The sequence below is a fragment of the Chiloscyllium punctatum genome, chromosome 40, assembly GCF_047496795.1.
Source record: "Chiloscyllium punctatum isolate Juve2018m chromosome 40, sChiPun1.3, whole genome shotgun sequence".
Taxonomy (NCBI): domain Eukaryota; kingdom Metazoa; phylum Chordata; class Chondrichthyes; order Orectolobiformes; family Hemiscylliidae; genus Chiloscyllium; species Chiloscyllium punctatum.
Genome location: NC_092778.1, coordinates 2,502,267 through 2,514,998, shown reverse-complemented (window position 1 = coordinate 2,514,998; position 12,732 = coordinate 2,502,267). Strand labels below are relative to the sequence as shown.

The 12,732-nt window shown below is 39.2% G+C and overlaps 1 protein-coding gene across 1 annotated transcript in view; it reads left to right on the top strand.

Annotated features, from left to right (window-relative positions):
• The first annotated feature begins 2,506 nt into the window (after window positions 1-2,506).
• The window catches only part of grid2ipb (glutamate receptor, ionotropic, delta 2 (Grid2) interacting protein, b), a 104,721-nt gene continuing 94,495 nt past the window's right edge, over window positions 2,507-12,732 (top strand). Inside the window, exons 1-3 of the mRNA XM_072559157.1 lie at window positions 2,507-2,795; window positions 6,678-7,264; window positions 11,781-11,935. Of these exons, the coding sequence (XP_072415258.1) occupies window positions 2,681-2,795; window positions 6,678-7,264; window positions 11,781-11,935 (857 nt within the window). The 5' untranslated portion in view covers window positions 2,507-2,680. The remainder of the gene's footprint in view (window positions 2,796-6,677; window positions 7,265-11,780; window positions 11,936-12,732) is intronic.

Below are 12,732 nucleotides of genomic sequence, written 5' to 3'. Positions count from 1 at the left end.
GCTTCAGGATGCAACTTCAGAAGTTCTTCAGGTCAGTGTCTTTGACTCAAACAACTTTAGCTGCCTCAACGATCCAATTATAAAGCTGGAATTAATGATGTTCATTGATTTAACTTGTTTGGATTGAAATAAAATGTTTAAGTTCGTGAAGGTACATGCAACAAGACCTGGACAACAATCATGCTTACTCTGACAAGCGCCAAGCCATGACCATCTCCATCCAAGAGAGAGTCTAATCACCACTGCTTGAGTTTCAACAACATGACAATTGCTGAATTTACTACTATCTGTTTCCTAGATGTGACCATTGACCAGAAAATTAACTAGACCAGCTACATGCAAAAAGTTAGACAAGAGGTTAGAGGCTGAGTGTTCTACAACAAGTAACTTATCTCCTAATTCTCCAATGACATCCCATCACTGATAAGACATAAGTCCAGAATGACATGGAATACCACCCAGCTGCCTGGAAGACTGCAGCTCCAACTCAGAAAAAGCTTGACTCCATCCACAAAAAAGAAGCAATCTGCTGGATTGGCAATCCATCTACCACATTACACATTCATAGCCTCCACCACTGGCATTCATGGACTGTACTGATTGTACAAGATGCACTGCATCACCTCCTCAAGGATTCTTTGACAGTACCTCTCAAAGTTCTGTGCCTGCCTGGAAGAACAAAGATGCATGGAAACACCACCTGTTACATGTTTCCCTTCAAGTTATGCAGCATCCTGACTTGTAAATATATGTTGGTTTTGCCATTGAAATGTATGTCCCGGAAAGAGACCTTGGAGTGCAGGTTCATAGTTCCTTGAAAGTAGAGTCGCAGGTAGATAGGATAGTGAAGAAGGCGTTTGGTATGCTTTCCTTAATTGGTCAGAGCATTGAGTATAGGAATTGGAAGGTCATGTTGTGACTGTACAGGACATTGGTTAGGCCACTTGGAATATTATGTGCAATTCTGATCTCCTTCCGGTCAAAAGGATGTTGTGAAACTTGAAAGCGTTCAGAAAAGATTTACAAGGGTATTGCCAGAGTTGGAGGATTTGAGCTAGAGGGAGAGGCTGAACAGACTGGGGCTGTTTTCCCTGGAGCACCAGAGGCTGAGGGGTGACCTTATGAAAGTTTATAAAATCATGAGGGGCATGGATAGGGTAAATATACAAGGTCTTTTGCCTGGGTGGGGAGACCAGAACTAGGGGGCATAGGTTTAGGGTGAGGGGGGAAGATATAAAAGAGACCTTAAGGGGCAACTTTTTCACACAGAGGGTGGTGCATGTATAGAATGAGCTGGCAGAGGAAGTGGTGGAGGCTGGTACAATTACAGCATTCAAAAGGCATCCAGATGGGTATATAAATAGGAAGGGTTTAGAGGGATATGGACCAAAAGCTGGAAAATGGGACGATATTTATTTAGGATATCTGATTGGCATGGACGGGTTGGACTGAAGTGTCTGTCTCTGTGCTGTACATCTCTATGACTCGAAATTAATAGAACCTCTTATTAGACTAAGATATATCTTGGAAAAGATGTGCAGACATTCTTATATAAGTTTTGAATGGCTGCTGACTTAATGTAGTAGTGAGAAAAGCAATTTGAATGTGTTTTATTTCAGTACATCTTCAACTAAAAAGGTTTAAATGGTATATCTGAGACAGAGATTTACCCCAGCCACTCAGCTCAGCCGACTATTCTTGTGAGATAAATTACAGATTTCAAGCATCACGTTTATAAGAGTTAATGGAGTAAAATTCTCTTTGATATTTAGACCATTTGAGAATAATGATGTTTGTGAACGATTGTAATGTTGACAGTTTAATGACATAACATATGTAAATCTGCAGTTTTGTACGGAGTAGTATTTATTTACTAGTTCACTGTTTAGTAAATTTGACCATTGGTTGATAGCCTTCCCTCAACCTCTGCACTATGGTTGTAACACACTTTCACATCATTTTATCAACTCAAGGGTTTTATATATTTGATATTTGCACTTTAATATCTGAGAGAAAAATCAAGGAGGTCCCCTCAGTTGAATCAAAAAAATTGAAGGTTTTGTTAGGAAATGTTGGATAATGACATGTTTGCAAAGCTTACTTAGGATTTGGGGAGTATTGACAGCCTATTCTTGAGTTAGATCAATGTACAGAAGATGTCAACATTATTTTCATGTCAGTCACATTGTGATGATCCACTTCCCTAATTTTTCTGAGTCCATAATGTTCTTTTCCTATATAATCCATGTTAGAAGTCTCCTGACTCTAATTCCATTTACAGCTGAATATCCCCAGCTGCTCCTTTTAAAGCAGCAATTAAGAGCAGAATGATTGGTGATCCTGCACTTCACGTGTGTGTCTGTTTTCTGGACACTGTGCAGCTCCTCCTGCATCAGCTGCTGTTGGGATGAATTCAAAGGGAAACGTGTTCTCATTCTGCAAGAGGCAGGACTTCCTCTTGTATATCAGAGATACTGTAAAAGACAACGTATGCATCTGGTGCATAGGAGTCGACTGTACGGGAAGGACAGTGGTGACAGTAAGTCATGGCCGACAGGATTCTCTGCTTTGAAAAATGATGGTGTAAAGTTTTTGTTTTAAAAGCACTTAAGGAGAAGTTGAATCCAGGACTTCTGTTTTATTCTATGTCCAGTACAGCCGTAGTTATAAATCTACAACTATGGCTAAACGAGAAAGTATTGTGAGCCGAATGAAGAGGTTGCTGAGAAGCCGAAAGTCCAGACATGGCTTGAGTCAGGGCCCAGGTGACTTACCTTCTTCGCCCAAAGATTTCTGTAAGTGTCTCGCTGCTGTGAGCTCTTTCACAAATGGCTTTTAATCTGTTGATTTACATCTCCATAGCAACCATGCCTAATGACAGTGAATCCTTCTGTGGTGCAAACCTTGTGGTTTCGACAAGTAATGTGAAGAATCAGCTGATTAAGGATTTGGGGGAGGTGTGTTTTGTGGGTTATGAAGCTAGGACGTAATATGTAATCTACAACAAATACGAGCAGCAGACTTAAATTTTAAAAGTAGAGGAAATTCTCCAGTGTGTTAGGCTTCAGGGGATAGGATTTGGGTCTGTGACTTGCTAGATTAGAGTTCTTCATCTCTTCCAGGCTATTAAGAACATTTGCCAGTGGGTCACCTTTGCAGGATGTGGATCACAGATAGTGATAAACTAATGTTAAATCTGAAACTTTGTTTAGTATGATGAAAAGTGTTCGGTGTTGTCAAGGAAACCTGCCCACCAACTGTTAGATATTAAAGCTCAGACTTGTTTAGCTATTACACTGCTTGCCACCTATCTTTTGTAATGAACATTCCAAGGCAGTTTATTAAGTTGAAACAGTACTGCATAGGTTTATTCAGAGACTAAACATGACTTCAAGTTACAACATTTCTGTCTTTTATTTTAAGTTTACTGCCATGTTTGGAAATGAATTTAAATGCCTTTTATTGAAAACATGTGGGTTTTAAGCAACAACATTTTAAATTATCCATGGGGCTTTTCACATTGGTGGAAGATGAGAATAAGAATTATGAGCAAGTGTAAGATGGATTCCAGTTCACATCTATCTTTAAGAGAATGACACATGAAAATAGGTCACATTTTGAATCCAAATGAGTAAGTGTAGTCAGCTTATTTTATTTGCTTTCATAAATATTGTGTAAAATTATGATACAAAATAAATTCTGAGCATGTAGTATCATTCTGAAGATGGTTTTGGTCCAGTTTTTCTCTTTTTGTACCATTCAATGACTTTAAATGTTTCTTAGGTCCTGTCCGTTTAACTGTGCTTATATTGTCTTTAGGTTATCTTATCTGCCAGAACTGGAGCCCCAGAATTTCATACAATGATTTCTTATTAAATGGCTTGCACCCAGATTATGTAACATGCAAGAGTGAAATTTCGGGTACAAAAAGGAAAGGCACATTAATCAAAATACTGTCAAATAAACCTCTGGGAGGATTCTTCTTGCTCTTGATATATTTGGCTTTCCTTTTTTGGTAGTTAAAGCACAAAGGATAAAAATGCGAAGCATTATACCATCTTAAAATTCTAGATGTTATATATATTAACCCAGATACTGAGTGTGTGCCTTTACCATGAATGGACCTGACCCAATATTTATCAGGAAGGGTCCAAATTGAATTTTTGCAAAATAAGACTCACCCATTATTTTGAATAAGCTACAGCCACAGGTCACTGGAAAGGTTCTACTGTAGCATATATTACTAAACACCAGAAAGTCCAGTGAGAATTAAGCTCTCAAAGGACCTTTGCTTGCTATTAAAATGTATTGGACTGAAGGATATCTAATTGTCCACACAGCATACCAAATAAAAGTAGACACCGTACACATCATCTTTCATCTGCCATAAAGTTAAACTCATCCAGAATCCTGTATGTTTCCAAACTCACAGCAAATCCCTTTCACTTATCACCACTTAGTTGACTCGCCTACCCTGAGGTGTTACTTAAAATGGGATTAGTTTTAAACTTTTCATCCTTGTTTTCAAATCCTTTGATGACCTTGGTCTGCCCTATTTCTGTAACCTTCTCCAACTCCATAATCCCCTAAAATACACATAGGCTACATTCCTCCAATATTGGTTCCTTTAATACTCATCCCATTGTTCCACTGGCAACCATGTCTTCAGCAATTTGCTCCTCTGAAAACCTCTCCAGCTCTACCCTTCTTTGAGACTTTATCTGTCCTTCTCCGTTAAAGCCTATGTCATTGATCAAACTTTTGATCATCTGTTTTATCTCCCCTAATGAGACATGGTGTCAGGTTTTGCTTGATAATAAAGGCCCTTCACATGATTGGGATGTTTTACTGTGCACATGTTCCTATGTAAATATTAGTTGTAGTCATTGGAGGTGCCACACAGGAGAATGGCACTACATGAAGCTAAAAGTACAGGTAAAAGTACAAGTGTCTACTTGCATGTAGAGAAAATCAATGACGTTGCCCAATTCCCTAGTACCTAGTTACAAACAAGTTTTTAAAAAGTACCACAATAAGGAACTGCATGTAACCATCTGCAGCCTTGTGCTCATATTCCTGTAAGACTCATGAAGAATGGAAAGACATCTTTGGGGAGATTGATTCCAACTGAGAATGCCTATTTCAAGTACAGTATTGTGAACAATCATCATCTTTTTGAACAGTCCCTTGCATTGTACCCAAGTTGCATTACATCTTTTTTGTTGAAGGTTAAAGAAAGTGATGGACCACATGATTGACTGCTGATGTAGCCAAACAAGGTGTCCTTTTACTATTCGATAGAGTCAATGGTGGTGGATACAAAATATAGCTCTGGTCTTGTTTATTCTCCTTATGTAAATTGGACACCATGGATTACGATGCAATTAATTTATCATGGCAGCTTCCTGGATAATGGCTTCTGATTTGCATAACAGCATTTCTGTGGTCAGACACCATTCATGGTCTGTAAACCATCCTCTTTCATTTCTTCTTATCCTGACTTTGTTGATCCTGCAAAATTGGTGTAGGAAGTCAAGGGCTCAATCTTGCAACCTTTACTCCTGAAAACAAAGTTCCAAAGGTGCCATGAAATTTACCTTTACTTTTCAAGATGAAGGAGGAAAATAGTCCCTTTCTTGATTAACTTGATTAAGTGAACATGCATTTTGCATTTATCAGCAGAAGTTATTACCTCTTCCCAGCATGACTGATCCCACTATTCTCTTCCACCTCATATGTGCATCAAGGTTTCTTTTACATGTGGTCATGCTATCTCCTTTAACCACTCTGTGTCCATAGATGCCAAGTTGTTGGGCTGTGGTCTTGTTTGTGCGATATGCAAATCAAAAATAGGACTCTTGAGCTATAAATTCAATGAAATATAGTTATTTGATTATAAACCAATTGGAAATGAAGTGTAAAAAAAGTTTAAAGTGGAGTTGTTAGGTTTTAGGTTGCATAAGGAAATGTGTGATTGGATTGTTTGTAATGGGATTGTTGAATTAAACCTGCAGATAACCTGAAATGGAATTGTTCACCTAATATTGGATTAGAATTAAGCTGTTAGACTACAAACTAATCTGAAGTGGGATTGAATATTTTATCATTGAAATCCAATTATTTATGGAACAGTAGATCGATACAGCAGAGATGGAAGCCATTTGGCTTATTGCATCTGTGTTAGGTCTTTGAAAGAGCTAACCAATTATTCTTTCCCCTGTTCTTTCTCTTTAATTCAGCAATGTATTTTCCAGTTCCTTTTTGAAAGTTATTATTGTCTTTGCTTCAACTATCCTCTCAAACATTGCAATTATGATTATTGTAACTCACCACATGTTGCCTCTGGTTCTTCTGCCAATCACCTTAAACCTTTGTCTTCTAATTACTGATACCTCACCCCTTGAAAAAAAGTGCCTCTTTTTAAAAAAAACTATTCCTATTCATGAGATGTGGCTGTTGTTGGCTAAGAAAGTATTTATTGCCTTAGCATCTGAGCAGTAACCTTTGAGTTCCAAAAACACCTTCCTAGTTTGATATTATACCTCTCACGACATTTTCTATTTCCTGTTTCTTAAACAGTTTTTCATAACATTGCTTTCTATATTCTGGATTCCAGAATTTTTGCAATAGGCTTAATTCTTTTGGAATCTAAAATGCCCCCTTTTGTTTCACTCTAGTTCCTATGATGGCAAGCAACAATCAAGGATGGCCAGAAGAGTTTGGATTTCATCTCAGTGGAAATGGTCCATGCTACATCCTTTCTGTGCAAGAGGGCAGTAGTGCCCATGTTGCAGGTCTGCAGCCAGGAGATCAGATTCTGGAAATTGAGGGACAGGATGTGTCATCCCTGAGCAGTGACACTATAATCAATTTAGCCAGACATTGTAAAACTGTTCCTCCTAGTATTGGTGTGGTGTCTCGTATTGAGCAGATAGACCTCCTGCCTGCAGCAGATGGAAGATTTGGTTTTAACCTGAGTGGTGACAGTCCTTTGCAGATTGAGGATTGTCTCCCAGATTCGCCTGCAGCCGAACTTGGACTCAAGAGTGGTGATTATATTATGGAGGTTAACGGGATCCCAGTAAAAAACTATGAAGTTGCAGCTGCAATGATAAAGGCCAATCATGGGAAACCATTGAAACTGGGAGTCCTATGCTCGGGGAAGAGACAAAAACGGATCAGCAGCAGTATCCGCGAATATGTTCAAAATGCTGATGCGATACATCAGGAGAGGAAGTCTCAAGCTTTGGAATTTAATAAAAAGGTAGGAGACTACCAGCCAAACAGAAAGGACATGTTTGTGGGAACAGGTGATTGCAAAGTTTCTGGAGCTTTGGGATCTGTGGCTAAATAGGACTCACCTACCCAGTGAAATAAAATGCTTTAGTTCAGTCTGGACAACATCAAAGAGGCTTTCCTTTACTGCTGGTCCATGTTTAACTTGTAAACACCTTATGTAGACTTACATTTAAGCTTTTTGCTGCAATTACAAACTTTGAAACAAACATATTTCCCTGAGTTCTGTTTTCCATGCGTGTAAAATAGCACTGGGGAAGGGTACAAAAGCTGCTCATGAGAGTAGGCTCTTAAATGTGTGGTATTTACAATAAGATATTTAACAGAAAAGAGTTCCTTTCATTGACAGCACTGTAATGAATCAACAACCTTTGAGTCATCTGAAGTCAGTTTGAGTCATTGAGGTTTATTGATTTTGTGTCTGGCCCTTAAAACAGAAACTAGCTCCACACGTTTAATGGGATTTGGAGTTGTTCATCCTCCCAAGAAATAACTTGTCAGGCTCATTATTACTGTCTCATTGGCCAATTAAAATAAATACTTTTCCTCAAACAGTCCTTTCAAATATCGTTGACAAGGTAAAATGTGAGAAAAAGTTTCAGCAAGTGATGTTATTGAAATTCTTGAAGTCACCTATATAAATACCATGATTTGGAGATGCCGGTGTTGGACTGGGGTGCACAAAGTTAAAAATCACACAACACCAGGTTGTAGTCCAACAGGTTTAATTGGAAGCACTAGCTTTCGAAACACTGCTCCTTCATCAGGTGGTTGGCGAAGAAACAGCGCTCCGAAAGCCATTGCTTCCAATTAAACCTGTTGGACTATAACCTGGTGCTGTGTGATTTTTAACTGTATAAATACCAAATTTCTTAACTTTATTCGACTGATACTTACTCTTGAGGGACATAAACTCAAACAAAACAATACCGTTAGATTCAGAAATAAACTGGATTTTAAAGCTGGGCGGGTGGGTAGAAAGGTGAAATGGAGACTTGCCAACTGTCATACCAGCCTCAAAACATTAACTTTGTTTCCCACTCCACTGATGCTGCCAGACTTACTGAGCTTATCTGACATCCTCTATGTTATTCCAAGTACAACTTTGGGTCAAAAACTTGCGCGTTCCAGAGGCTAAAAGCTGAATCTGATAGGTGACAGATTTGGTCCCCAGACCCTTTTCGCTTCTCCTGTCTCCACAAGAACTTTTTCCAACACTGGTTCCTCTTCCTGAATGTCTTCCCACACAATGACCCATTTCTGTTGAATCCCAATGACAGCATATAAAGGTGGTTTTTGTAGGTTTTGTATGAGTACATTGCTCCTCGCTCAATAGAACAAGTTAAATTCAAGGATAATCACTTCCTCACAGCTCCAATGTGGTCAAATCACCTGGGTGATTGAAAACAAAAGTGGAAACTGAAATTGAAACCCTTTGACTGATAAATTTGGAGATGTTTGAGCACTGGAGACACTTGTTTCATTACTCTGGGCATTTCAACTGCAGCAGAGTTGCTATTGTGTCGAATTTGTGGGGATTGAGCATCACTTGTTGCAGATTTGTTTGTTCACAGCGCCAGAGACCAGTTCACACAAACCTGACAATATATGCTCCCAACAGTATTTTGTTCCCACTTTTATTTGTACTCCTGCATCCCCTGCAATCTCTCATTTGTTTGTTGGCCAACATGACTTGTCAGAAATGATAACCAGACATTAACCAGGACTGGAGAAATGACCACTTCCTCTGTATGCTAGGTCAGATATTTGGAACTGACTAAAGTTTGCTGGGGCCTGGGGTCAGTTCTGATATGATTCAGTATACTCTATATCTCACTCTCTGATATTGCTACACCTCTCACTTTCAAACTCTGATGTACCCTGTACCATCACCTCCCAAACTATTTTCAAATTCAATCCCATTTTAACACTTGAAAATTAATTCCACCCAGACTTAAAGAAACAAAAATGTGGCTCATTGGTTCGCACTGCTGCCTCATAGTGCCAGGGACCTAGGTTCGATTCCAGCCTTTGGGCGACTGTCTGTGTGGAGTTTGCATATTCTCCCCTTGACTGCGTGGGTTTCCTCCGGGTGCTTCAGTTTCCTCCTAGAGTCCAAAGCTGTACAGGTTAGGTGAGCTGGCCATGCCAAATTGCTCAGGGATGTGTAGATTAGGTGCATTAGTTAGGCATAAATATAGAGGATAATAGGGTAGGGGAATGGGTCTGGGGTGGGTTACTCTTTGGAGGGACAGTATGGACTTGTTGGGCCGAAAGTCCTGTTTCCACACTGTAGAGACTCTATGATTCTTCAGAAACAGCAACAAATCACAGTAACATTCTGTATATAAAGTTTGAATATATAATGTATCATATACATACACAAATCTGTGTATTTGAAGTGTTCTGTAATAACTATTGTACTCACCAGGCCTAATGAGACACAATCACAACCTGCAAGTCTTTTTTACACCAGTTATGTTGCTGTAGCTTTTGAAAGGCATTCATGTGACTGCAGACATAATCAGGAAAAATCTGCATTCTCTAGAAATCGTAAATTGACCAGATGGGTATGTCATATCAGTAAAAGACATCAAATGGAAGTCTGATTGGAGCTTGATTTCAACTTTAAATGCAAAATGTCATCCTGTTTTGCACTTTGCCTTGCAATTGATTATTTTATTTTGAAGATTAATCAGCATACACTCAAAGAAGCCCTTGATATCTGCCTTATGTTAATATATCATAGGAATCTAAATGTGCCATTTGTGTCTACATCTGTTTTCATCCAACTCTGAACTTAACAACTTGTGCAGTTGAATTCAGTTTCAGTGATGACGATATATCCAAATAGATGGTGGTTGTCATGAGATCCCCTCAATGCCCAGCCGTGGCTAACATCTATCTTGGTTTCCATGAGGTGCACATGTTCAATTGGATGACCACTAACCTCCAACTCTTTGCACATTTCTTATATATAGATGATATGTTTGTGATATTTGAATCAAGAGCCACATCAGTGCATTTCTTGCTCCATCTTATGCTAAAATTTACCATTGAAATGAAGCAATCTTCCCAGCTCCCTTTCTTTGATGAATTAGTTGATAAGTCCAACAATTGGTTCTTAACTACTATCTATTGAAAGGCTCTGTTAACTGGGCAATATGGATGTGTCATATCAGTAAAACACATCACTCGGCAGTTTACATGTCAATATACTTACTACAGTCTCACGTGGACAAGATCAATCTTATTTGAAAGCTAATGAATAGGATTCTAGCCACCTATTTTCTATGTAAGCTTGATGGGGGGGATAGGTTTTATATACCCCATCACACATGCTAATGGATACCCTGATCAAATCAGCACTCGCTGTAGAATTGTAACCCATGTATTGGAAACTGCTGACCCATACTCTTCATTGTAACAAACTAATGTGTCATAGATAATCAGAGGGTTACATAGGGTGGACAGTGAGACCCTTTTTCCTCTGGTGATTGCTAGCACGAGGGGACATAGCTTTAAATTGAGGAGTGATAGATCTAAGACAGATGTCAGAGGTAATTACTGAGTAGTAATAGGGGCATGGAACGCCCTGCTTGCAACAATAGTAGACTTGCCAAATTTAAGGGTATTTAAGTGGTCTTTGGATAAACATATGGATAAAAACGGAATAGTGTAGGATAGATTGGCTTCAGATTGGTTCCACAGATCGATGCAACATTGAGGGCCGAAGGGCCTGTACTGCGCTGTAATGTTCTATGTTCTATGTCTAACTGGAACATTCCATAATAAACCCCACTGTAATGCTCTGTGATCCATTCCATATTGCAACACAATGATGTATCTCACACCAACAAATTGCTTCAGACTCTAATATCCTTTACTTTTTATAACTTATTTTTGCATTAGAGTCAGAGATGTACAGCACGGAAACACACCCTTCGGTCCAACTCGCCCATGCTGACCAGATATTCCAAAGTACTTAATCAATTTTAAAAACAAGATTGGTTAGGCATGGTTTTGGGTGGTTTTTTAATGGAGATAGTGCGGGTCTTGCCCACTGCTGAAGGTCAGCTAGAATCCTACTTTCTTTCATGAAGACCCGCTGAAGAAACAATCAGGCACTTAACTGGGCAGTGCCAGGTTTTAAATCACGGTCCTGAGATCAAACCCACAGCAAATAGCTTCCCTTTCAAGTAGGCATAGAAAAACTCCTTTGTTGCAATTGAAAATCAGAAGTGGGTCTTCCTGCCCACTTATTGTCACAACTTGCCCTAGGAGTGCTCGGAAAAGGTACACTTCTCTTTCTTTTTCACCTCTGGCAAAGAAGGAGAGTGCCAGTTTGGTGACAGGATGAATGTGAAATAAGATAGAATCTGATATCTTTGAAGCCACTTCCTTGCATCTAGATGTTTCTCACTGCTCCTATGTTGCTCTTAGCTCTGCCAGCTTGCTAACCAAAATTTCTGTTTTGAATGCAGATTGAAGCTATGCTTGGGGAGCAGCCTGAAGTGAAAGAGAAGCTATACACCCTCCTAAAGCAGTATGCAGCTGAACGCAAGGTTGATTACTTGGCCTATGCACTCCCTATGATATTGTGTAGCGAAGAGCAGCAGCAGCTCATTGATGACATCAGGTAGGACCTACAGAGGGAACATAACAGAACAGGAGTCTACTCAAATCAAACTAGTTTCTTACAACATTATTATACTGCAACATAGGTACACAAAACTCAAAGTTAACTCAGACCTCAAAACAAAAGCATCTTCTGTGCCCTGTCCATCCATTGGTGTTTCCACTGAATCTCACAATGAGAGATGGAAAGCCAAATTGATCAATTCCCATAGCCAAGGTTACACTATACTTCTGCGCTGGACTAAACTTGCCCCACCAGGCCCACTTGTCACATATCAACCCACTGGCTGACAAGCAGAGCGAAGAATAAAGATCAGTGAAAAGGGGGAGAAAATTGCAAAGAATTTTAAAAAGGCACAAGTATCTAAGAACCATTGGAGGCTGGTCACTTCTTAGGTTGGTGCAGCACTCATTGAACTCCCACTTCACCACCTGAAATTAACCCACCGTCCTCAAACTGAAATTAACATGTGAACCCTCACACTTTATAATTACTTTGTCATCCCCTGTACTCCAATCAATGCAACACAATTGCCCTCTGGAATTAATGTACTCCTCCATTTCTTTCACTTTCCTCTACCTTTTTATTCCTCTTTTTTTTCATTCTTTGTTCTCCTATCTGTGTATGTCTGGTTTGTTTTTCTGAAGCTCAATATTTTTATTATGTTTATTCATCTGTATTCTTTCAGACTGTTTCTGATTGTTCTGTCTCTTTACATTGCTTCTGCTGTCTCTCTTTCCTCTGATTATTTTAGTTCTCAGTTGTCAATTTGTCTGTCTTCATTTCTTTTTTCTTGC